Source organism: Mauremys reevesii, linkage group 2 (genome assembly GCF_016161935.1).
Source record: "Mauremys reevesii isolate NIE-2019 linkage group 2, ASM1616193v1, whole genome shotgun sequence".
Lineage (NCBI taxonomy): Eukaryota > Metazoa > Chordata > Testudines > Geoemydidae > Mauremys > Mauremys reevesii.
The window spans coordinates 155,844,305-155,870,429 of record NC_052624.1 but is presented as its reverse complement, the minus strand read 5'-3'; the positions used below and the strand labels follow the sequence as shown (position 1 = coordinate 155,870,429).

Below are 26,125 nucleotides of genomic sequence, written 5' to 3'. Positions count from 1 at the left end.
ATACTATTGAAATAACCCCTCGGGTAGTAGGTCAGGATCAGCATCCCCATTTTACAGATGTGAAAACTGAGGCACAGAGCATGGAAGGGACTTGCCCAAGGGTCCACAGTCAGTCAGTGGCAGAGCCAGGAAGCCTGAGTACCTGCTGTAACCACTAGACAATACTCCCTCCTAAAGAAATGAACAGAATCCAGGTGTTCTGTCTCCCAGTTCCCTGCTTTTACCTCAGTATCCATTCCTCCTTCCCTGGATTTCCAGATGAAGCTTTCCCCCTGGGAGTGAGGGAGAGACACAGCCATGTCTACTACTTTGCCCTTTCCCCAGGATCCCTATATGGGCCATTTGTTCCCTTCCTTGTCTGAGTCCATCCCATGCAGCTGATGTGCACATCAGGGAGGGTTGGGGGGTGGGGTGGAGAAGCTGATCCCTGATAAGCTGCTGCTAGCCAGTTCCCTAGGTGATATTAGCACCTCTTCCCAGTGTAATCATCACATGAGACAAAGCATTCCCATAGGAGAAGCCTAGGGAAAGAGGAAGCCATGGGAGCTGGCGCTCCCCCATTACACACACAAGCCAGAGTGAAGATCAACACTTTTGTTTATTTGAAGCTGCATTTTGTGGTTTGGGGGAATTTCCTGAATGGGGGAGGTGAGAAAGCACCAGGTGAGGCTTAATTTGGGTTGTTAGCACCAAATCACATCTTCCCCCCAATACTAAAACTTCAAAAGGGGGAGGGGGTCTGCATGCTCCCAGCCCTGCTCAGCACCCTCTGCTGGGCTCCTCCATCATTGGGGGAGGGGCGGCAAAAAGAACCCAAGAAAATCCTATGCCCCTCACTAGCCCTTTCCACCCAGGGAACCATTGTATGGCCTGCTCTGCACTGCAGGTTTCAGACACTGATGTTCAGGTACCCACATGACTGCCCTAATGCAAACCCCTAGTGAAGCCAGGGAAACCTGGGGAGGCAGCGTTACCCAGTGGATATTGCACAGCATTCGCACTCAGGAGACCTGGGTTCTATACCCAGTTCAGTCACGAGCCTAGTGAATGACCGCGAGCAAGTCACTTCCCCCCTATGCCTCAGTTTCTCCACCTGCAAAATCAGGCTAACAATACTGATGTCCTTTGTAAAGTGCTTGAGATCTACTGATGAAAAGAACTAGGGATTATTATTTGCAACTGCACTGTTTATCCCTGCTTGAAACCAGGAGAAGCTGCATGGTTCAGAACGGGGCTTGGAGAAGCTTTGTCTGTCTGCACTATGGGTTAGGGAGTGGGGCAGCTACCACAAATGGGTCACAGCCCCACTGTCAACAAGGCCTACGTTAGTCTCTTCTATAGGGAGTTCTTATACAGAGCAGAGTATCGTCATCTCCATTTTGCACATGGGGAAACCAAGGTACAGAGTGTGAAAGCGACTTCTTATTATCTATATTACAGCAATGCCTAGAAACCCTGATCAGGGCCCATTGCGCTCAGCACTGTATCAACATACATGAAGGAAAGGTCCCTGCCCCAAAGATCTGAATAAAGAGTAAATGGACACAAATCAGACGTCAAGAATTATAACATTAAAAAACCAGTCAGAGAACACTTCAACCTCCCTGGACACTCAATTACAGACCTAAAAGTCGCAATTCTTCAACAAAAAAACTTCAAAATCAGACTCCAATGAGAAACCGCAGAACTGGAATTAATTTGCAAACTGGACACCATTAAATTAGGCTTGAATAAAGACTGGCAGTGGATGGGTCATTACACAAACTAAAAACTATTTCTCCACGTTAATTTTTCCCCTACTGTTACTCACACTTTCTTGTCAACTGTTTGAAATGGGCCATCCTGATTACCACTACAAAAGTTTTTTTTTCTCCTGCTGATAATAGCCTACCTTAATTGATTAGTCTAGTTAGAGTTGGCCTGGCAACCCCCATTTTATCATGTTCTCTGTGTATATATCTTCCTACTGTATTTTCCACTGCTTGCATCTGATGAAGTGGGTTTTAGCCCATGAAGCCTATGCCCAAATAAATTTTAGTCTCTAAGGTGCCCCAAGTACCCCTCGTTCTTTTTCCAAAGACCTGAGAATCCATTAGAAGGCAATAAGTGTAATGAGCAATACAGGCTTGTCTACACACAAAATGGCCTGGTGCTTGGGAAAAATGGAGTTAGGTGACGTGAGACTGAATGTGATTTGTCCTGGGCTGCGCTCTGCACTGTGTCAGCTCTTCACCGTCCTGTTCAGACGAGATCTGATCAGCAGAACGGACAAGCTGTAGGAGGCCAGAAGGGGAGCATGGGGAATAGTGAGAGTCACCCAAGTCACACAGAACCCAATCTCCTTCTTTGGCCACCAGCCCTCCCCCCCCGGCTTCAGCAGCTGATTCTTTGCATTAGCATCTATTTTTGGGATATGGTAGGTCACCTTTGAAGTACACAATATTACATTCGTTTCTGTAGCACCTTTCATGCCAAAGTGCTTAGTAAACCGAGGGCAGGTCCACCAGTGAAATGGAGCCATCTCTGGGGCAAAAGGCAGCAGCAGTTTAATAATACACAGCAACACTAGGCAGCACTTTGGGACTTAATAAGGGGCATTATCTAGATAACTGTCAAAAGTATTTATAAGGCACTTATCACCTTAGTATCCAAGCACTGAAGCAAATGGACCATGAAGAGATGCAAGCCCTTAGTCTTCTGATGTGAAGTTAGATACCCGATCCATTAGGCCACATGGTCACACAGCATGCTGGGGGGTATTTTATGCCTTCCTCTGAAGTATCTGTTGTTGGTCACTGCAGGAAACTGAAAGGGAAGGTGTGGAGCTGTTAGTACGGGACTGACTGTGCCCATGAGTGGGTGTCATGCCAGCATGGAAGTGACTATGCTAATGCCTTGCGTTAAGCACCTGATGTTTCCAGAGACCCAAGCAGACTCCAAATGAGCTGAGCGCTCATGCAATTGATTAAAAAGTGTTACCGTTTCTTTCCTGACAAGGTTGACTCTGTATGTTCCATTCTATGCATCCGAAGAAGTGAGCTGTAGCTCACGAAAGCTCATGCTAAAATAAATTTGTTAGTCTTTAAGGTGCCACAAGTACTCCTGTTCTTTCTGTGTGGAGTGCTTACCAAACCTAGAAGGACCGTTGCTCCAGTCTAGGGCGGCGTGTCGTTACCAATGCTCCAGAAAGGGTATATTTGATCATAAAGGACAAAGGTGACGGTGCTAGGGAAGCCAATCACACTTTATAATCAGGACACTCCAATGGCAATATAATTATAGTGCAGTCACAGGGTGGTTATGCTTTTTGATACGTAATTCATATAGCTAGAAAGTTCATTACATGACTGGGAATGACTACGGTGCATAATTCATATACATGGATTCTACTAGTATATATGAATTAGAGGGGTAATAAGAAGTAACTCAGCCATGAAGATAACCTTCCAGTTTTGTGACTTCATGATAATTGCACACTGAGAGCCAAAACTGACGTGTATTAGAAAGGGTGACAGATATCTAGCTCTAAAGGAACCCTTGGTTAGAAAGGCCCAGGTTTGCTTTAGAGATACATTTCTCATGCAGTGGCTACAATTAATACAGTGGCTTCTGACCAAAGATCCAAAAGCAGTCACCACATATCACCTAATGAAGTCTCATAAGCCTCCTGTATGGTAGGTCCTTATCGTATCCCCATTTAAGAGTACCAAAGCACAGGGAGATGAAGGGACTTGCCTGAGGTCTCGCAGTGAGCCAGTTAGACATGGCACTTAGGAGAGTTCTGACTTGCAGCACCCTGGTCTTACCACTACACACACTCCCTCTTGGAGCTAGGTATGAGCCCAGGAGCCCTGGGTCCCAGTCTCACGATCAGCTGTTAGAGACACTCCCTTCCGGAGATGGCCAGAGAAACAAGGAGCCATGACTCCCAGAAACGAGTGCCAACCACTGGAAATAACCCTGCAGGCCGGTGCATGTGGTTGATGTGTAGCTGAACTGGGGGCACTGAGTGTGATTGGAGGTACACTCAGTGGTGAGCTGGAGCTGGTTCCCACAGGTTCTCAAGAACCGGTTGCTAAAATCAGACCTCTGTGGAGAGTCGGTTGTTAAAGGGCCAGGAGGTGGGCAAAGAACCGCAGGCCGGACCATCCTGTTGCTCCCAGGATTCCCAGCTGGGGAGGCTGAGGCTCCCCAGGCCCCTCCCCTGCTTCCCCCCAGCTGCAGCGTGGCCAGCCACCGGCACCAGCTGGGCAGCTCAGCTGAGCTCGGGAGTTGTCCTGCCGCTGCTTTTTAAGTGGCCCGGCAAAGTGGTGATGGTAGTGGGGCTGCTACAAGCTCCAAGGCTGGCCAGAGGGGAGGGGGCAAGTGGGGCAATTGGACCAGGCCCTGCAGGGGCCCCCGGCCCCACGAGGATGTCTCCCCCCCGCCCCCCCCGTTAAATCAGAACTTTTTATAGGGAACCGGTTGTTAAGATTTTGGCAGCTCATCACTGGGTACACTGTAGAGTTTCTGAGTTGAATGGGGGTGCAGCTACTCCTCCTGAGACTTTCAGAGCATGAGATGGCCTGGTCTAAAGGGGTGTTTCAGTTCCAGTCTCAGTCCTGGATTTGAGCTCCTTTTATGGGAGCTTTTGTAGCGCTGAGCTCCCTTCTGGGTCCCTTTCAGCACTGCCTGAGTGTGGCAAAACCCCAGACCAGCGCCTGGGCTCAGTAGTGCAGGCAGAGAGCATTCAGAGGGAGACAACCGAATTCCAGTGGCAGAGGGCCTGGGCGGGTGCTGACTCGGTTTCCCAGATTGTCCCCCCTTCTGCTATGATCTCTGCTTCCAGAACGCGCCACTTACGCCAGCCACGCAATGGCAGCTCAGTGCCTCCACCCCCCGCCTCTACATTCCAGGGGAGCGGAGAGTGTCCGTGGCCGGGGGTTGAGTGGGGGCAGCAAGGACTCCCAGGGAGGGAGTGTGGAGAGAAGGGAGTACACCTTTCATTTGCCAGGCAAACACAGTGGCTTGATTCTCACAATAAATGGCAGGCGGCCACCGAGTTGGCCTGGGGCAGTGATACCAAATGGACACACTGTATCAAAGCCCATCGCCTCTGGAGAACACTGCTCTGGACACAGATAAACAAAGTATTGGCTATTGGCCCACGTCCGTCTGCTGTCAGCCTCCTCCCCATGTAGGTTTTAGCCTGACTTCTACTGAGAGATGCCTGGGCTCTTCTTTGGCACAACCCCAGGGCCAGGGTGGGAAAGTGCCCAAGGTCACCTGTGGTTGGGAGCATGTTGGGCCACTAGCTAGAGCTGCAAGCTAGCCCATCACCTCCCACTGCAAGGAACCAGGGAACGTGCAACCCCCCTCTGCAGTGGGTTGCTAGCCATTCATCTTTGCAAGGGGAGACACAAACCTCCTGGGGCATCACTACATGCAGGCTGGGAGGGGAGTAACTGTATTCTTTCCCCCACAAGACATAAGTTACCAACCACCTGATCCTATTGTATGATGCTGGCCAAAAAGCCCCCCTTGTCCCCAGCTCTCACGCTCTGCACCCCAGCTGAGCTGTTGAACTCCAGCGCTTGTGGCTTTCCTGCACAGATGCCCCAGCACAGTAAGTTAAAAGCAGCAGGTAGCCACTACCACAGGCGCACGCCCCTCCTATGCCAGGTGTGTGCGGCTGGGAGTAGGGGATCGGATGAGTCAATCACCTTCTCCCCACTTCTGTTAATTCAGGTTGGTTTCTCCAACTTGGGGACACAACAAGCCGCTCTGCCAAGCTGCCTCCCCCACCCCCTTTCTCCTCCCTCACAGGCTCCTGCTAGGTAAGGTTCCTCCTTCCTTCTCCAGCTGCTGAATGACTTGCAGAGAAGCCAGAAGGGAAGGTTCTGCCCCTGTCTGCAGAGACTCTTCCAAGCTTTCAGGGCTGACACATGGGAAGTGCTAGCAATAGCCTGCAAGCAAGCCCCTGCTCCCTCACGTAATTTCTCTGTTGGATCCAAGCTTGGAATTTACTGGAGCCTGAGCCTCTCAAGTGTCTTCTCCTCCCCAGATGGGAGCACCTTGCCTTGAGCCACCTTTCCATGTAGGAGGAAGCAGCTACCAGGCTGCAGGAGGGATGCAACCCAGTGAATAATCTGAGGAAAGCAGCAAGTTTCTACTTTGGGGAAGGGTGTGGTGGGGAGGAAAGGGGAAATGGATGAAACAAAGTTGGATGCTATGAAGGTTCTTCAAGCACGGCAAGGACCCTGGTAAAGATTAAAAAAGAAAGGAAGGAAGAAGACGGATGCGCTGCTCCAGCCATCTCCATGCACTGTATCAATTCTTGTTCCAGGCACTTTATGATCACATGTGGTCTTAAAGGTGCAAGAAGTGGGGTTGTTTTTTTCTGACACCTCCTTTCCTGCTGTTACTGGGGGTTTCAGACTAAAAAGGAGGGGACACCACTTCTTAGCTTCACCCCCAGGAATGTGCCAGCTTTAAGAGATCTTTGCAGCTTTGGGAGATTTTGAGAGCACTCAGCTCAGAGCTGATTTAGTTCATTTTATGTATTTATCTCTTTTTTTTTCTTTTGGCAAGCGACATGCAGCAGTACGTCAGCCTCCAAAACCTTTCCATGTAAGCGCTTTCTTCTTTCCTCCCAGCTAGCTTTGTTCCATTTATTTGCAACAAGGTTTAATCAATAGTGTATTAGTAGTAGACAGAATAACCCCCAAACAAAACCCTGTGTATTTTTTTCTCTCTCTCTTTTGTTTCCAAATACAGATGTTTCCAGCTCTTAATGCTCTCCTGTCAAACCCAGGTACGTTTGCAACAGACTTATCTGTTTTACTAACCATACCCACCCCCCCCAAATGCAAAAAGTCAGCTTACGTTTTTTTCCGATTTACTTGTGGAGTTCTTTCTTTGCAACAAAACCAAATTGTTTAAAGACACCGGTCTGCAATAGCATTCAAACCCAAAGTGCCCAAAGCTCTTTTGGAAACCAGAGTAATTGCTTTTTTTCCCCTGTGGTGCATTGCTTTAATCCTAAAGGTGGCATGTATCGGTTTGTGTGGTGCTTGAAAATAAATTGGCTAATGTTGTACTCTCAACCGAAATCGAAATGTTACCTGTGCATTCTGTTTTGCTAATGCTGACAATACTGATTTATTATTATTAAAGTTATTAAACATAGCACAGTTTTAAAAGTTAAGGAGCTCTCTCCTGCAAATACCTATGCACATGGGTAACTTTACTCATATGAGTAAAGCTAGAGGGTAGATTCTAATCGCAGACCAGCATCGCTCAGGAGAAACTGTACTAACAGTTCAGAATCTTGCCCAAGGAACTCAAATGGCACTACTCAGGTGAGTAAAATTACTTATGTGCATGTTTGAAGGTTCAGGACCAATTGTAGGACTGGATAATCATGGAGGTAAGACTAATTATTTTAATTGTTTCAGAAATGAAATTGTGTCTATCTAGGAGTAGATGTAATAGACAATTAAGGTTAATGGCTCCTCTGTGTAACCGCTCACAGGATTGGGCCTTAACCCCTAGATAACAGGTACGTTGTGCTGTATAGGAACCCGGTGTATTTCGTTAGAATACTGCTCATTGAGGGGAAATGCTCCATTCCAGAAATATACAAAGTTGAGATTTTTGAGACCTGAGTCTCCTCTCACACCAGTTTCATACCAGTGTGATGCCATCAGGCCAGATCTGCAGCTGGTGTAAATCAGCATTGATTTCAGTGGAGCTATCCCAATTTACATCAGCTGGGGATCTGTCCCAATCACTTCAGTGGAGTTACTTCTGATTTACACCAGCATGATATGTGAGAGCAGAACCAGGCCCATTGGTTTTAAATCCAAAGTCAGAGCAGCTTCCTGTGGCTTGGGGTTTAAAAGGAATGGGGGGTGGGGGGGTTAAAGATGCAATGTCCCTTTTTGTGATCTCAATAAAAGCCGGGGCTATTAAAATGCACTGTTCCATACCAGCACCCTCTCAGCTAGACTCCAAACCGTTTTAACAGGCCAGCCTTGGATTCCTTAACATGCACTCCGGACCTTTTTAAGGTAAATGCCTTTGAAAACAAGCCCCCCAAAGCCTCTAAAGTGAATGTGAGACCCTAGACCCTTCCCCAACACACACACACACACACACACACACACACAAAGGCTGAGGGATGCAGCCTGTTATGGAGCAGAAATTAGCACAATGGTGTTGGGCCAGGTTTATTGCCCCGTTGGGGGTGGGGGGCTCATTTGATGGCACTGTGAAAGGTGGTGTGGAGCTCTCCCTTGAATTGCTTGCCTTTCCCCCACTGAGGGTGTACGGCAGGCGGAGCGGGAGGTGGGGGGGGGGGGCGGCAAGCTGGCAAAGGCCAGAGCCATGCTTGAGCTCCTGTGTGATGAGCAGCTGTCTCTGGGAGGCTGATCACCAGTTCCTTTGGCAGCAGCAAGGGGTCGATCCCCCCCAGCGGCCACACTAAAGACCTGTGAAGATTCCACATAGATAATGTTTGCTGTGATCTTTGCTAGACCCTCTCTGTCCTCCTTTGTGAGGGAGGTGGGGAGTGGGGAGAGAGAGAGAGAGAGAGGGAGGTTTTGCCCTGTGATTTGAAATGAGCGGAGGCTGCTGAATGCTGAAGGAAAAGGTGGGAAAGATCACTCAAGGGGAGAATGAAGCAGAGCCAGAAAAAAAAAGGCGAGAGGATTTTAGATGAATTAAAAGGAAGCAGCTCCTGAGAGGGGATTTCTACCTGGCTTCTTCCCTGCATTCATCCCTCCCCCAGAGGAACGCACAAGTCCCCCATTGTCAGGGTTCACGGGTCCAACATGATGCTATGAGTCCTGATGGATGGGGACAGACAGCAGCCGGTCTAGGAAGAGTCCCCATTGAGCTCAGTTGAGTTGAGACCCAGCTGAATTGAGGCACATCGGGGGGCGGGGGGGAAACGGCGCAGGAGAGCCCTGCTCCAGAAGCCAGCCTGAGTCAAAAGGAGACAATTGCCCTCTTTGCCAAAGGGTCTGGTCCTGTGAGGTGCTGAGTGCCTGGGACCCCCAGAGAAGTTTACAGGATCTGTGAGGGCTCAGCCCCTGGGCAGGACTAGACCATTCACCTGATCACGGCCGTGCAACACCAAACTCTTCAGAAGTGACTCTGAGTGCCCTGCTTGGGAAACCTTAAAGGTTCCTGATTTCCAGACCATGCTGAGCATCCACCGTCTGAAAAATCAGGGCCCTTTAAAGTGTCTCACATTGCACTCCGAAAAATGGAGGCATCCAAAATCACTAGTCTCTTCTTAGACTCCACTCTGTTGGTCTCATCCTACATAGGGCTCGTTGGGCCACCCTCGTTCATGCTGGTGAGCACTCGCACAAGCACTCATGGAGTCAGCGAGGCTGCTCGTCTAAGGGTGCACAAGTATGAGTTAGTGTTGCACAACCGAGTCTGTTGTGAATGTCCTGCCTTTCGTGCCTCACAGTAAATATAATAGTTGCACTTTAAGGGTCCATTCAGAAATTGTTTATAAAGGATTAATACATGATTAACAGCTGTTACAAGCATGTGACAGGTATGAGCAGCCTACAGCATGGATGTTTATAAGCACGCCAGTAGAAGGTGTTATAGATGGTTGTAAGCCATGGTCATAAGCAACCTGTCATCCCGTTAGACTCTGAAAAACCATTTATTAAAGCATCTATTAACTATTTATAACTAGAACCTTGATAGAAAGTGTGACCATAATATAAAATAATAGAGGATAGCTCCCACTTATGGCCAGTTTTGCAAAACTGCTCAGCACGTAATGGAATCTGAGCTTTTTGGAAAATCTGGGCCTGATGGTGTGTTCTGAGCCTGTCTGAAAAATCTTGTAATAATGTCACAAGTAGGTCTATGAAACATACCCTAGCATGCGGATTTACTGTAGAGAAGCTATTAGTACAGGGAGAGCCAATCTGTGTTTAAGTTACCAGTTTTTATTATTATTATTTATTATGTGTAGTACTGTGGGAGACCTGGTCACAAACCAGAACCCCATTGCTGCCTTTCCTTTTATAGCAAGAAGTTCTGAGCCAGCCCAGTGGCCCATGTCACTGCTCTGTGAATGTTTCTGATGAGCTGAAGTTGGTGCTGTAGATAATCTCTGACCAGCACTCAGATTCCCAGAGAAATTTGGGGCAGATTAAAGTGGTCCATAGACAGGGCCTGATCCTGCTTCAGCTGAAGTCAATGGCAAAATGCTCAGTGACCGTAATGGGAGCAGGGTTGCACACTATTTAGCAATAGGCCTTTAAGATCTCAGTTCTGCTATGGTAATAGCTGGGTGAAATCCTAGCCCCACTGATGTCAGCTGGGGTAAATCACTGGTGTTCCATTGAAGGCAATGGAGCAACTTTACACAGCTGAGGATGGATATACCTATGTGTCATGCACAAGCTAAAGATCTGCATCCTAGCTGAGATTTTTAAAGAGAGCTAAGCGATGTAGACTACAGCGGTTTCAAAAATCCAAGTATTTCAACATTTTTTTCCTAATATTCTCACAGAAATATTTTGGTTTTCAAGCAACAACAAAAGATTTTGTCCAGCTTTCAATGACCAGTGTTAGTAATTTTTTCTGCTGTTGGTAAAAAGTTCAGGTTTTGAAAACTCTATTCTGAAAATTTTTGCTGCAATCAAAACAAAAAAAATATTTTAAACTTTTTAACCAAAAACTGAATATTTTTACAAAAAAGTATTTTTCAGTTTCTATGTTTTAAAATGAAAAATTCAGTCATTTTGACCAAACTAAAATGTTTCCACAAACATTTGTATTTTGGTCAAAAAGCTATTTCCCCCCCCCCCCAAAAAAGTTTAAATTTAAAAAGTTCGACCACCCGAATTGCATGTCCAAATCTCTTAAGGAGCTTTGAAAATCTCAGTCTTAGCTCTTAAAATCAGGGCTTCCTACTCCACTTGCATAGAGATTAAATGAAGTCTTCTCATACCAATAAAATGCATAGTTAAAGACATTGATTGAAGTTTAACTGCTCCGTGATAGCTCTGTATCGACATAGGGATTGAGGATTATCAGCATTGTAGTCAACCAGCATGTCTGTAGTAATTAGCTGGTATTTACCATACAATAACTCTTCTGTTGGGGAGCATGTGTTTCTGCTAGGGTATTAGCATAAGTCACAAAGCCTGTTTGGGTACAATACACACTTTATTTAGTAGCCTTTTGGAGTGCTCTGAACCACTCCAGGCTGATTCTGCTGTCAGTTACACTGGTGTAAACCAGGAGTAATGCCACTGACGTTAATGGAGTTATGCCAGTGAAAGTCAGAAAGGCTGAGCTCGAGATTCTGCTCTCACATCATCAGAATCTATAGTAGCTCCTGGCCAGTGAGGAGCAGAATTTGGCCCTCTCCTTTTAGTGTATCTTTGAGGAGGAGAAGGGGCAATTCGGTCGATATGCTGAGACACAGATGCATGTTGGGAGGGTTACAGCACATAATGTTTGCACCTAGATCCACAAACACATCTGGCTTCTCTGGTTTCCTGCATCGATAGAAAGATTTGGTTTGTTGTCACGTTTGCTAAAGTTTAGGAAACTTTCAAGGCAACTCAGGCCTGGTTTGGAGCAAACTCGGGCCGGTGTATGGCACTGAGTTGATCCTGTTTGAAACAAGCAGCCAGCCTCCTGTTGTTTGAACAGGAGACCAAAGGTTTCGACCCAAGTTTCATGTTGAGCTTTGTGGTCCTGATGCTGAAAGTCAGGACATCTGGTCACCCTACTAGTTGCTCCTCACTCATACATGGAGCTTCCAGCTCTGAGCCCCCACTGCGGGTTCAACACTTGAGTTCATGTACATGTACCAGAGCGGGATTCTGTCCATCGTTAGCTGAGTCAAAGAGTAGAATGATCTTCCCAAGAGTAACCTACCATTTGCTACTGGTGAGTCACTGTGCATTAGGAACCACATTCAGTTCTCAGTTCCGCTCAGCATGTCTCATGGCTGGCAGTGAAGGGTGGAAGCTGAACCAGGGGTATTTACTGTTTAGCTGCTTTACCATACTATGATTTGTAGGGCCTGGCTAAGAAAGAGCCCCCTGCCCCTATACACGAGAGAGAGCCTGGCTCGCTTAGGGTGGTGTATGTTTTGTTGTTAGACCGGGTTTTGAAGCCTTGATGTTCTTTAGCATTTCTGTCCCTCCCAGCTGGTGGTTCTTGTGCACGATTGTATGACAGGATTGCTTATGATAGGGGCAGGACTCAGGGACCTGGGGTCACTTCCGGTTTATGTCTTATGTTCCTACAAGTTCATGCTTCAGGGTTTCAGCCAGCTACCTACAGGGGTCAGGAAGGGATTACCTTCTCCCCCCCCCCAATTCTTTCTTTTCTTTTTTTTTAAATGTTGTTAATCTCCTTCCTCTGTAGCATCAGAAATGGCCACAGCTGGAGATGGGACATTAGACAGGGAGGACCAGGGCTCTGAGGTGGCACCAAGCATTCTCTTTCCCAGGTGCTTGGCTGGCTGGTTCTTATTCACATGCTCACTGATTGCTAGATGTGGGGTCCGGAAGGAAGATTGGCAGTGACCTCGGGCAGGGGCGTTTGCCTGCCTCTTCAGCATGCGGGTGTGGGTCCCTTGCCAGGGTTATCTGGGTCTCTCTCACTTAACCATTTCCCTCCCTCGGACACTGACGCACCTCGATCCCTCCTGTTCTCTGCCTGTGGCACATCACAGTCTAGTCTCCGGTGGGCTGTCATACTTTGGTCGAGTTTCAGTTGTTGGGTTTAGTGTACTGATGCTGGGTGCTGCTGGTGGCCTGTGATATACAGGAGGTCAAACTAAATACTCTTGTCATCTCTTCTGGCCTTAAACTCTATGACCCTAGGTCATCAGTGGCTCAAACAACAGGCAGTAATACTATTGGTCCTCGGGATCCTGGAGGCACCTGGGAGGCTCTGGTTGCACTGGGGTCCGGGGGCAGCTGGGAGGTTCTATGTTGCAGTAGGATCCAGGGGGCAGCTGGGAGGCTCTAGGTTGCACTGGGGTCCGGGGGCAGCTGAGAGGTTCTACATTGCAATAGGATCCAGGGGGAAGCTGGGAGGCTCTGGCTACACTGGGGTCCGGGGGCAGTTGGGAGGCTCTGGGCTGCAGTAGGATCCAGGGGGCAGCTGGGAAGCTCTGGTTGCACTGGGGTCCGGGGGCAGCTGGGAGGCTCTGGCTACACTGGGGTCCGGGGGCAGCTGGGAGGCTCTGGCTACACTGGGGTCCGGGGGCAGCTGGGAGGCTCTGGGCTGCAGTAGGATCCAGGGGGCAGCTGGGAAGCTCTGGTTGCACTGGGGTCCGGGGGCAGCTGGGAAGCTCTGGTTGCACTGGGGTCCGGGGGCTGCTGGGAAGCTCTGGTTGCACTGGGGTCCGGGGGCTGCTGCGAGGCTCTGGGTTGCAGTAGGATCCAGGGGGCAGCTGCAAGGCTCTGGTCGCACTGGGGTCCGGGGGCAGCTGCTAGGCTCTGGGTTGCACTGGGGTTCTGGAGCCTAGGGCCAGCAGTGGTTTGCCCTTCGCTTCTGGCGTGAGTGTTGGCACCTATCAGCAACAGTCGTGGTGCCAGCGCAACAACAGGCCCCTCTAATTCAGTTTCGGCTAACGTGGATCCGAAGTGTTGGCCATAGACTTTGAGTGCTACAGCTGACGTGCCATTCGCTTATTTCCAGCCCCTGTTTTCTAGTATTTGTCAATACTGAGGATGAGCCTGGCTCCCAGCAAGGGTCCTGAGGCACGCAGAGAAATGTGTGAGACATGCAGCAGCAGGCTTTGTGTGCTGATGGCACAATGAGGTTGTGGAAGTAGTGTTCTCTGTGACATACGCCTGCAGTTTGCATGGGCATAATCTTCCAGGAAGATCTTCGAATACACATTACTCCTGGGTCTTTGCTGTCAAGGCCCCCAGCAATACAGCAGGGACAGGACAACCCAATCCTTTATTCTATTATCAGTCATGATAACTTCATGGGGGTGGGGGGGGACTCATTCTTTGGGAAGAATTCAGCTTCTTTCGCACAGTCTGTATTTCGCTCTTGTTCTGTTGTTACTAAGGACAATGAGAGTCGGGGGGAGGGGGAGGAAGGGGGACACCTTTACTACGTCATCTGTTCTACTTTCTCCCCAGCTCTGCTAACAAGTCCTGGGTTTGAAGAATCACATTCACAAGGTGGCCAGATGCCAGGATGATGGAAAAGATAGAGGTTTAGATTGGAAGCTCTTTAGGGCGGGGATTGTCTTTTTGTTCAATGTTGGTACAGCACTTCGCACAATGGGGTCCTGCTCCAGGACTGGGGTTCCTATGTGCTACAATAATACAAGTAAATAAATAAATAAATAATAATAATAATAGTGTGTTATAGTGGACATATGGATGATGGTTATTTATGGTAGATGGAAGGTTTATATTAGATAGAGCATTATACTGGATGAATGGATGATGGTTATATATGGAAGATAGAAGGTTATGTTAGAAAAGCAGATATTTATATCTGAGAGTAATATTACATATAACATATGGAGAGACTGCCGAACCAGTAGAGAGAGGGTTATGATGGATATATTTCTATAGACACAGAAAGAGAATCGTCTTCCCTTTAGCAATGAATTTTGCTGTCCCAGAGGACTAGGACTTTGTGGGTAATAAGGCACAGGAGACCATGACTCATAACAATCCCAAGTAACAAAGAAATAAGAGAAACAAGTGGAATTGTTTCTCAACAGGACGGGTCTCTGAGTTTCTAGGAGACATGGGTGGGTCTTGGTTAGGTAGGTATGTTGCTAGAGAAAGGCACCTCTTAGAAGGTAGCCATCTGTGTATCCCCAGAAAAGGAGCAGGATGGGGAGCAGCAGTGCAAGCTTTTACACACACACAGCCTCTCACCCCTTGATCCACCCACCCACCCACGCAGCCTCTCACCCCTTGATCCAGCACCTCTACTAGTCTGAGGGGAGCTGGGTCTCCAAGCCACATTCAGTCCTCTGTTGAGCCTGCCAGCTAGTTCCATTTATGGTGGGTGGTGTTATGGGCACTGGACTGAGACTCATTTCACCTAGGTCAGCTAACAGCCATCAGGCGGCAATGGCTTTGGTCACTGTCTATTTGGAAGAGGGCCAAACCAGAGATGAAAAGCTCCGTATCCCATCTCTGCCCCCCCAGGGTGTCCTGGAATCTAGAATGTATACACAAGTTTGCATGGAATGCAATGAAACGGCATGAGGACTCCGGCCTGGGGTGCCTCTAATTTCAAGCTAGGTCCCATCATGTATGTGAACTCCTCTCCAGAGTACCAAACTCCATCCCCTGTCCTCTATGTCTCCCGACCAGGATGTCCCTTTTGTTGGTTCCCAACTATATCCTAGCCACCTCCTTGGCATGCTCCTCAGGGTCCCAGACCCCATCCCACCACCCTGCATGAGCAATCCTGCCCAGGATGGCCCAGTGATGGCTCCCGACTCCATATCCTCGCCATGTCTGTGGGGCTGTCCAAAACAAATTGATTTTATTTTTCCCTTTGTAAACAAAGGGGGAGAATCAACCGTCTCCTAATTTTAACCAGTACGTGAGGGACCAGGGCGCCATGACAGACCAGCTGAGCCGAAGGCAGATCAGGGAGTACCAGCTCTACAGCCGGACCAGTGGCAAGCATGTCCAGGTGAACGGCAAAAGGATCACCGCCACAGCAGAGGATGGCAACAAATTCGGTAAGGAGTTGGAGGTGCCCCCATCCTGCCAGAGCACATGGCGAGATCTCAGCCATCTGCGATGGAAAGAGACCGGCTGGTGGGGAATACACTTTAATTCTGAGCGATTAACCTGTGGCTATATCAACCACATCTGGAAATGGTTGTCGGCCCTGCAGAGATTCCACATCTGGGACCTGGTCAGAGAGGCCAGTGCCAACACAGGGATGAGTCACACTGCTTGGGTTAGATTGTGAACTCCTTGGGGCAGGGACCACCTCTTTGTTCTATGTCTGTGTGGCACCTAGGACACCAGGGCTTTGATCCATATCTGGGGCTCCTAGATGCTATCACAATAGGAGACTATACACATGCTGGGTTCTATTACCAGCTCAGGGAAGGGAGTGGGATTTAGTATTTAGAGCAGGGTTTGGTTGGGCTGGATATTAGGACTGCTCCCAGTTCAGGGAGGGAATGAGACCTAGTGTCTAAAACAGGGATGCCCGGAGTCATGACACCCAGGTTTTATTCCCACCATTGCCTGTGAATCACTGTACCACATCCCTGCTCCATGCCTCAGTTTCTCTGTCTGTAAAGCGGGGATAATGGTACTGCCCCCATCCCTGGGAGAGCTTTGAGACACTTGACTGAGGCAGATAACTAGCATCCCTGGTACAGGGTAAGAAGGGTCACAAGGGTTGCTTTCATATATATCCCCAAGGAAGAGACAGAGACCAGGAGACCTTCCCAGCTTCATTGGCAATGCAACCAGCTGAAGACTGGTATGTATTAGAAACTGAAAGATGACTTCCTGGCAATTGAGAATATCCAGGAACCTATGGCCACCATTTTAAAAAGCATTCTAGTCTAATATACAAAACAGTCTTGCTAAAGTCACTCCAGTCCATCCCTAGTATGTTTGGGACTGAATTGCTGGGTGAAATCTTGACCCCCATTGTTTTCAAAAGTCCCTTTGACTTGAGGATTTCATCTTTCATGTGAGAATCCAGCAAAACGGATGGATTGTTGTTTACATTTGTGGAAATATCTCTTGTAAAGGCAAAGTCCTCACTATCATCAGAGACTGTGATGCTTCAAACATACAATGGCTTGTTATGGTAACAATCCAGCACTACTTTAGGGACAATAGTCCCAGATTCTCCTAGGGTGAAGTTACATGCAACTCTTGCTCAATTTATATTCTGATCAGTTTATTTGGGGGTTAAACCTAAATCTGATCTGAAAGTCATGGCTCTGAGATCTTGTTTGGACTTCAGTTATGCACATGCTGGCAACTGGAAGATTAATACATTTTGATTTAACCTGGTAGTTGAAGACAGAGAAAAGCTTTAACTGGATTTAAAATACACTTAGGTCCTGCTCCCTTCCAATTCAGTGGGAGCAGGAATCAGACTGTATTGATAGTCTGTTAGAATACAAAATAGGATGGTTACAGTTTGTTCTGAACATCGAATGAAGATTTAAAGATTCAGGGTTACAAAAAGTACAGAGCAGGTCCATTTGTTTTGGGGTTTTGTAATTATTTTAAGGATTGTTGACACAGATATTAATGGTTTTCAAAGGATGTTTTTTCAAAAGCCAGAAGATAAAAAGAACACTCCAAAGCATAATGATTAAAATTTATCCCAGAGGGGGGAATTCTTCTGTTTATTGAGGAATTGTTCAAGATCAGTTAAACATGACAATAAGGCTTGATCAAAAAGCTAGTGGCAGGACAGCTGTAGCCAAATCAAGGAGAGGTGCTAAAAACTTAATTGTTCCGTTTGATTGAAACGGTCTCATTATAAACAAAAAGGTGAATGTTTTCCCCCTGGAGTGCAGCAGATAAGAGAATTTGCAAGAAACCTTGGTGTGAGCTTCCGATGGATCTTATGCACCATGTGCCAATTTCTGCACTTGCTTAGGAATCAGTCCAACTCCTGTTAAAGTCAGTGGCCCATTAGCTCCTCTGGGAGCTGGATTGTGGTCTTTATACCTGGAGCCAACCCCACGTAAGTCACAGGAGTTTCATCCATGTAACTGAGAGCAAGATTCTGTCTATAACTCCCTGTCATCCAAGCAAAACTATGGCTCCCCTAATTCACTTGATTTAGCAGCTGTAACAGACAGGTTAGTGCTAGGAGGCAGGCATAATGTTTTGCTGCATTAGAATTAGATTCTGTTACTCATCCAAGTGTGGATAGAGGCTTTTCCTTAGAGGTTGTAACCAGAGATGGGCTAACGGTGCAAAAATTTAGATTGGGATTTTGACCCCTCTTAAGGGCAAGGGGTTTCGGTGGGGGGATTTGGGCTAGGGGCCCATCAGTAATTGGAACAAACAGAGTATTGGTCATAGGGACATAGGACAGGAAGGGACCTCGTGGGTCATCACATGCCATTCCATCGTATAATCCTATTCATAAACGTATCAAGCTCCATCCCAGTTAGGTTCCTGACCCTGGCTACTCCTGTTGGAAGACTGGTCCAGAACCTCACTCCTCTGATTAGAAACCTGCTAATTTCCAGCCTGAATTTATTTGTGGCCAGTTTATCCCCATGGTTGTTCTGCCCATGTGGATTTTACATGGGAAGGGGGATGAAAGCCAAGATGCCTGAACACAAAACTGGCGGGTCCCAGAACCTGAGAGATCTAGTTGTTTTATCACTGTAACTGGGCCTTGTTCACTGTCCAGCCCATCTATAACTGTACAGTTCACCTCACTGTAACCGATACCTGGAGGGAAAGGCACCTGCAAAGGCAAGCAGCACAACTGAATTTTTATGGCTAGGGACAATAGTCTGGGGTTTTCTTAGGCTGAAATTCACCCCTCTGCAGAGGGCCTAACACAGAAACCATGCACTGCTTGAGTCCCACTTAAGACCCCTTTTTGAGGGCTTAAATGCAGTGTGCCCACCCCTCAAGCATTTGTAAATAATTCCCACACCCAGAGGGTTCAAAAATTAAAAAGCATCCCAAATTTTGGAGAGTGATCCTTCCTGGGCCCTCCAAAAATCATGAGATTGGCTTAAAATCATGTTTAAAAAAAATCTGAGGCTTTAGGATGCACACAGGTCATGTTTTCAGGCTTTTCCCTATATCCAGGAGGGCTAGAACTTTCATTTAAAAAAAAAAAAAAAAGCTGAGAGTCTCATCTTGTGAGTTAATCCTTATGCAGCACCTGGCACAATGGGGTCCTGCTCCATGAGTGGGGCTCCTAAGCACTACAGTAATACTAGTGCTACTAAGTGGTACATAGGCATTATTCTGGCCCTTTGCACAGGGCTGAATTTCAACCTAGAACAGCATTACATTTTGCAGGAGCTGAAGCCCTCCTGCAGTAAATTATACTTGCTCACAGGCTATTTTGCTACTGAAATCTGCTATTCCCCATTGCTCTGGTATTAGGCTTTAAAAACTGTCATGTGTTAAAGATTCCCAAAGATACCCCTGAATTTCCTTAATAAAAATACTTAATTTCTATTTAAACAAAAAAACAGGCTGTTCTAAGCAGCTTGGAAGTTAAAATAGCTCAACTCACCAGCTTCCAGGTACTACTGCTTTGCCCTTTCCAGATCTTTCTCCAGACAAACACAGATGCAGGCTATGGTTAATTAAACACAGGTGCAGGCTAGATCCTTCATTGCAATGATATAGGTATTGTTGTCTGTTCACAGAGGGTTCTAGTCAATAGACCCCAGGTGTTCTAATTAAAGAATGCGGAATGGACGCTCAGACAATTAACTCTTGACTGACTGGTCGAGAGTCTAACACAGCAAAACACATACAGTGTGCAATGGTAATAATACTGTGCATAGTCCCATGCTTTGTGCAACTTTAATCTTCTCTTTACTGTATGTTTTGATGATATTGAATACTGGCAGTGGCCATTTTTCATCACATGCCCCCGTGAAGGGTTTGTTCATTGTTACCTGGGACAGAGGCAGAATTGCAATATTATAATTACTATTATTTCTGTCCTTGCCCCTAACAACTTATATAACACACAACGGGTGGGAAGGGAAACAGAGAAAGAAGTTACTTGCCTGAAAACATACACTTGGGCCAGGAGTCAACCCTGGGTCCCCAACTCCTAATCCAATACCTTAGCCACTAGACCATGCTGCTTCTTGTAAATAGGTGCTTCCTTTATTTCCTGATTTGATCAAAGCAGCAGCCCTGGCTACAGACTTGGCTTTCACCCTGTCCTCATAGATCCTTGAGGTAAGTGGGCAAGTTATCTGTGCTGGGTATGTGCTTCCATTTGCTTCTCAGATGAAAGGGGTGGTGGATTGCTGGAGATGTAAGGACAGAACTGCAAACCAGAGGCTTAGACACTCCAGCCATCCCCTCTGGCAGCTTTCCTGCTGGGTTACTCTCTAACTCCTATTTCTGTATCACGGCCCTGTTAGCTGGGGAGTGGAAAGCACCATGTGCTGGGACAATTCAATGAGATTTGTCCCCGCAGCCGCCCTCTGAGGCTGGGCACTGCTGTTATCCCCCTGGTACGATGGGGACCTGAGGTACACAGAGTGTGAGGGTGTGCCTACACTTTGACACTAATCTCCAGCTCGAGGAGACCTATGCACCCTAGCCACATGCCTGTTGTTTGAGAGGCGTGCATACGCAGGGCTGTTAGCCCCTCCACTGCAGCAGCTACGCTTTATTGTTAGCATGCACCCTTGGGTCCGTCTCCTTGAACTGGGACTCCTACTGCAGCTCCAAGTGTAGATGTGCCCTGTGTATCTTGCCCAAGGTCACCTGGGGAGTTTGTGGTAGAGCAAAGAAGTATTAGCCAGGTGCCCTAACCACTGGGTTATCTGTCCTCTAGAGCCGAGATAATGTAACTGCTGGTAGCGAAGTCTGTGTGTGCCGTTTGGTGGCATTCGTTTTTAATGCACTCCCTATGCTCTTCTGGATCTCTGTGGGCCTGAGTGCACACACTGACTCCCCGGCACGCAGACTGGCTGTCACTCACTCTAGCATCGGTGGAAGGAGTTTTGTTTTGTTTTCTCCCTCTCTCTCTTTCTCTCATCCTTGCAGCAAAGCTAATCGTGGAGACGGACACCTTTGGGAGCCGTGTGCGCATCAAGGGAGCCGAGAGCGAGAAATACATCTGCATGAGCAAGAGGGGGAAGCTCATTGGAAAAGTGAGTCACAGCCAGGGACACCCCCACGCCCCACCCTCTTGCCCCTCAGTGCTTTTCCCCCACCTCTGTCAAGGAACGTGGCCTTCAAACTTTATAAAGTGTTGGGATGCTGCCAGCGGAAGTGGTGGTGTCTCCATCTCTTGATGTCTTCAGATCAAGACTGGATGCCTTTCTGGATGAGATGCTTTAGCCAAACACAAGTGATTGAGCCCAGTACCTGGGTAACATGGTGAAATAAATATGATCTACAAGGGGTCAGACTAGATGATCTAAGGGTCCCTTCTGGCCTCCAGTGCCTGAATCTATAACATCTCTCTTCTTTATCGGGATCCATCTCTGAGAACATAGAACCCTGCAAGCCCCCGCTGCTGTTTTTGTAGGAGCTGTATAAAAACAATGGGCTGGAACTTCAGCAGGTGTCAGTCAGAATAGCTCCATTAAAGTCAATGCAGCTAAGCTGGTTCATTCCAGCTCTGGAGCTGGTTCACTCCAGCTGTGCTCTTGCTGTCGCCGTGCAGGCTGTGCCAGGGAACAGGCAAGTCATGCTTGGTCCCGCAGGTCTCATCAGTGCTGCAAGAAATCAGCCCTTCCCCGTACACACACACTAGCGCCTCTGCACTGCTCCGTAGATGCGCACTGCTCCATTGCTGCCCCATCTGGATGCTTCCTCAGACACTTTTCTTTCCACTTTGGAACAGGTGATTGGAAACTTTAGGGATCAGAGGCCCAGGTACTACCAAGGGCCATTCTCATTCTGCTGGAGACCTGGCTGGCATGGACAAGGCCCTGCTGTGGGGAAGTTCATGCTGCTGGAGTCCTGGTTAGCCCAGATAAGCATTACAGTGAGACAGAAAGACTGTAGGGTGCTCTCCCACTGCATCATATTGTCTCCCTGTTAATTGGAAGCTCCTTAAATGAAGGCCCTGGGATTCGATAGCGAGCTACAGGAGGGAGCTTTATTGATGTTCATGCTATTTCCAGAGAGCCCTGAGTAAACTCTCAAAGCCCCACGTCAGCAGGCTGTGGGCTTGGGATGGATACTCTGGGGTCTGGTTGTTCTTTGATTCTTCCATCATGGTGAGGAGAAAACAGAAGCTCTGCCCTAGGATGATATGTGGAGTGGGAGATCTATCTCAAGTAGCTGTCTGAGCAAAACTGCAAGTCAAAGGGGGACTGAATGACTGATGGGATTGAAAAGGGAGCAGAGGGCATCAGTTCCAGTCCAGCTCTGGCTGGCAGGTTGGTGGCCTGGGTGCCATGAATGAATTGTTCTACATGTCTACTGAAGGTGGGACAAGAAGCAATGGGCTTAATCTGCAGCACGGGAGATGTAGGTTAGATATTAGGAAAAACTTTCTAACCTACGGGTAGTTAAGCTCTGGAACAGGTTACCAAGGGAGGTTGTGGAATCCCTGTCATTGGAGGCTTTTAACAGCAGGTCGGAGGAGTGGTCTAGGTTTGCTTGGTCCAGCCTCAGATTGGGGGCTGGACTGGATGACCTCTCAAGGTCTCTTCCAGCCCGATGATTCTATGAACCTGGTGAGTCTTAGTCCAGTTCTCACTGGATCCCAGAAAGCACCTCCCCCCATCCCATTAGCATTATACAGCCCCGTTGTTGGGAGCCCCACAACAGCAGCCAAGGACTGAATGGGACAGAGAGACTGGACTCCTCTCTTACCCCTGAGCGGTGGGGTTCCCTGCCTGGCAGGGGCCTGGGAAGCCTGCCCAGCTTCCATTAGGTCTGGCAACCCGGCACCTTCTATTGGCACTAAATCCTCCCAGGCCTTGATTCTGCTCCCACAAAGTCCAGTGGCAAAACCAGTGGCCCAGGATCAGACCCAGCCTAACAACACTTAACCCTTTCCCTGCTGGATTAACCCACTCTCTCCCCCTTCCTTCCCTCCAGCCCAATGGCAAGAGCAAAGACTGCATCTTCACTGAGATCGTTCTGGAGAACAATTACACAGCCTTCCAGAATGCCCGCCACGAGGGCTGGTACATGGCCTTCACGCGCAAGGGCCGCCCTCGGAAAGCCACCAAGAGCCGCCAGAACCAGCGGGAGGCACACTTCATCAAGCGCCTCTACCGCGGCCAGCTGCCCTTCCCCAACAACGCCGAGCGGCAGAAGCAGTTTGAGTTTGTGGGGTCCTCCTCCCCGACGCGCCGGACGAAGCGCACCCGTACCCCGCGGCCCCGCACGTAGGGCCCTGTGCTTTGGATAGTACCACTCACCCCTGCTGTGCGGAGGGCTGAGCCGTCTCCGCTCCCCGCACACAGACCCAGGCTGCTGCCCCATGCTGTATGTAGGGCCGGGCCATCTGCCTTCCCACACACAGATTCACTCTGCTCCCCCATTCTGTACCTAGGACTGTGTGTCACTTGCATGCCCGGTGCCCACCACTACCCCATGCTGCACATTGCTGCGCATCCTGCCTTCCAAACGCGTCCATACCCATGCACACCCATTGCCCCAGCTGTACATAGGACTGTGCCCCCCAGCACCCTGCCACTCCCCATATTTTTTTTTTACAAAGATGCTCTATTTTTATACTTCGATTCTGTTAGGCACAAAGAAATATTGACTTGAGGAGCAAGCGTCAGGTTTGGGGGGTTATTTTTTGTAAATAGATGTAACCCCAGGCAGGATTTCCCTTTGTTCTAGAGCACCCCTGTAATGACCCCCAAGATTCAACACCCATTGCTTTTCCTGCCCTTCTGTACAGCGACCCCTGCTGGGAGGGCTGCAGACAGCAACTGGTTTTGGAGACTTCTCCTTTTGACCCTGTTCTCAGCATCAAAGGTGCTAACTCCACCCTGACAGCCAAGTTCCTGTGGGACCAATCCTAGCAGCTGGTTGGTTTTTTTTATTCCGCTACATGGGCTAAGCTCAAAACTTCTGACTGGTGCAATCTTTTAGATGTGGGACAGTCTCCCCTTGTGGACGCAGTGGAACAAGACTGTTGACTGGACTGTAGGGAAGAATCCTGCCTTGGGATAGGGATGAACTAACAGGACTTTTTTCTCCATTGTGCATGGATGTATCTAGCAAACAGACAGCTGATATGAAGGAGACTGTCTGCATGGGTCCCAGGGCCAACAAATCCAAGTGACTTGGAAGCCTGTGGAGCAGCAGAAGGGTTGAGATCATCCTGCCTTCCCAGGGGGGTGGTAGATGTCTGTCTGTCTATGGTACTTAGCTGGCCCATTACTGTAGCCCCTCACAATCTGTAATATAGTTAGCCTCGCAACACTCCCGGAAAGCAGGGCAGTGCTAGTATCCCCTTTGTACAGAGGGGGAATGGAGACACAGAGAGACTAAGGCCTGGTCTATACTTAAAATTTAGATTGACCCATCTACGTCACTCAAGGGAATGAAAATATTTGCACCCCTGAGCGCTGTAGTTAAACCGATCTAGTCCCCAGTAGAGATGTGGCTAAGTCGGTGGAAGAATTCTTCCATCTTCTAGGAGGTGGATTATCTAGATGGAGGGGGGAAAAGCACCCAGTGACTGCCATATAGGTCACACAGGAAAGTCGGAGAAAGACCAGGGAATTGAGCGTAGGTCTTTAGAGTACTGACTTAGCACTCTAACCACTGGGCCTTCTTTCCCCTCCTGGTTGGTTATTACCCAGAGGGAAGCGGGTTCTAGGACTGAGGGGTGGGCGTTCCAGCATGGAAAAGGTTGAGCACCACAGTTGCAGAGGCAAGATCCCAGCACTTGTTTTCAGCTTGTCACAAGCCTCTTATTTTATTTATTTTATTGTAGGGTTTTGACTTCCCTTCTTCCCTCAGTCAGGGTCTTTCCTTTTGCTTCAAGAGACCAAATTACCAACCACACTCCCACTTTGGAAGAGAAATAAAATGAGGAACCCCCATTTGACTAGCCAGGGAGCGACCTGGCCTAGTGTCTATGATTCCCTATCAGGTAAAGAGAAACCACTTTTAGGGGTTTTTAATACATTCCAATATTTCCTTAAAGAGTCGACTGTTGTCGCTTTAGGCCTAAACATTTAGACTTTGGGATTTAAAAAAAACAAAACAACCTGAAATGAATAAAAATTAATGTCTTGGGTGTTTTTTTTATTTCAAGCACAGCATGTTTTGGGGGCTTGTCTGTATGTTTCTTTTGAGATGTAAGCGTTGCTCTGCTGTACTGGGGACCCAAATGCCGCAGCCACAGAGGGCCGGTCTAGCTGCACTTCCCAAGTTGAGCAAAGTACAGAGAGTTAAATAAAGTGCACACGTGGCAAAAAGCAAATGATTTTCCCTCCCCAGTGATTTCAGGCAGAGTAATCTTTGGCTCTATTTCTAAAGGGCTGTCTACACAACAGACGCTGTGCACAGGCCAGCCTATCCAAGCTAGCTTTCATTTAGCTAGTATTGGTAACAATATGAAGTCAGCAGAGCGGGCTGGCAAGTCGAGTGTGTACCCAACATCTATGCCAGGCTCGCCTCGTACTATCAGAGCTGAAGCCCGCACTGTGCTGTTTTCACTGCTACTGCTACCCACACTAGCTGGATTCAAGCTAGCTCAGTAGGCTGGCCCCTGCATCGCTTTTGCTGTGTAGACAGGCCCTAACACAGGCATGGATGTTTAAATTTGTTTAATGCCTCAGAATTGTTATCTTGATGGGTATTCCAGTGCCACCCCCAGAGTCCATTGTGCTGGAGGCTGCACCGAGGGATAGTGGGAGACAATCCTTGTGCCAAAGAGCTTAGGGTACAATTTTCAAAAGTGCTTGAGTGACTTGGGAGCCTCAGTCCCATTTTCAAAAGTAACTTAGGCCTTTAGGAGGCTGTGTTGTTTGAAAGTTAATAGACTGAACATAAAAATGGCCGAACTGGGTCAGACCAATGGTCCACCTAGCCCAGTATCCTGTCTTCTGACAGTAGCCAATGGCAAGTGCTTCAGAGGGAATGAACGGAACAGGCAATTATTGAATGATCCGTCCCCTGTCGTCCACTCCCAGCTTCTGGCAGTCAGAAGCTAGGGACAGCCCAAGAATGGGGTTGCATCCCTGACCATCTTGGCTAATAGTCATTGACACCGCTAAGTCACTTAGGTGCTTTTGAAAATTTTACCACTACAGCCCAAATAGCCAAATCATAAGAAGGGCAGGGTTGGGCGGTGGGGGGTGGGAACTGAAGCACAGAAAATTGAAAAGTCTTGTCCAAGGTCACCCTGCACGTCAGCAGCAGAGCTGGCAATAGAAGCCAGATCTCTCTATTCCCACAGCTGACACTATAGCCACTAGCCCACACTACCTCTTGAGAAGCTA

At 48.2% G+C, this 26,125-nt stretch overlaps 2 protein-coding genes across 2 annotated transcripts in view; one reads left to right on the top strand and one right to left on the bottom strand.

Annotated features, from left to right (window-relative positions):
• Positions 1-19,353, bottom strand: part of PBDC1 (polysaccharide biosynthesis domain containing 1) — a 53,682-nt gene extending 34,329 nt beyond the window's left edge. The window contains exons 1-2 of the mRNA XM_039522586.1: positions 19,237-19,353; positions 2,641-2,805 (exon numbers count right to left, since the gene is read on the bottom strand). Of these exons, the coding sequence (XP_039378520.1) occupies positions 2,641-2,673 (33 nt within the window). The 5' untranslated portion in view covers positions 2,674-2,805; positions 19,237-19,353. The remainder of the gene's footprint in view (positions 1-2,640; positions 2,806-19,236) is intronic.
• On the top strand, positions 5,895-25,503 carry FGF17 (fibroblast growth factor 17). The gene is made up of 5 exons (XM_039522581.1): positions 5,895-6,609; positions 6,757-6,793; positions 15,541-15,718; positions 20,739-20,845; positions 22,752-25,503. Exons 1-5 carry the CDS (start codon positions 6,575-6,577, stop codon positions 23,046-23,048), a joined length of 654 nt encoding a protein of 217 aa, XP_039378515.1. The 5' UTR covers positions 5,895-6,574; the 3' UTR covers positions 23,049-25,503.
• Positions 25,504-26,125: the final 622 nt, after the last annotated feature.

Excerpts from the sequence above, each read along its gene's own strand:
- FGF17 (XM_039522581.1), top strand. The coding sequence starts at position 6,575 with ATGCAGCAGTACGTCAGCCTCCAAAACCTTTCCAT. Across the intron at positions 6,610-6,756 it reads AGCCTCCAAAACCTTTCCAT|ATGTTTCCAGCTCTTAATGC; the intron begins GTAAGCGCTTTC and ends TTCCAAATACAG. Across the intron at positions 20,846-22,751 it reads GGGGGAAGCTCATTGGAAAA|CCCAATGGCAAGAGCAAAGA; the intron begins GTGAGTCACAGC and ends CCTTCCCTCCAG.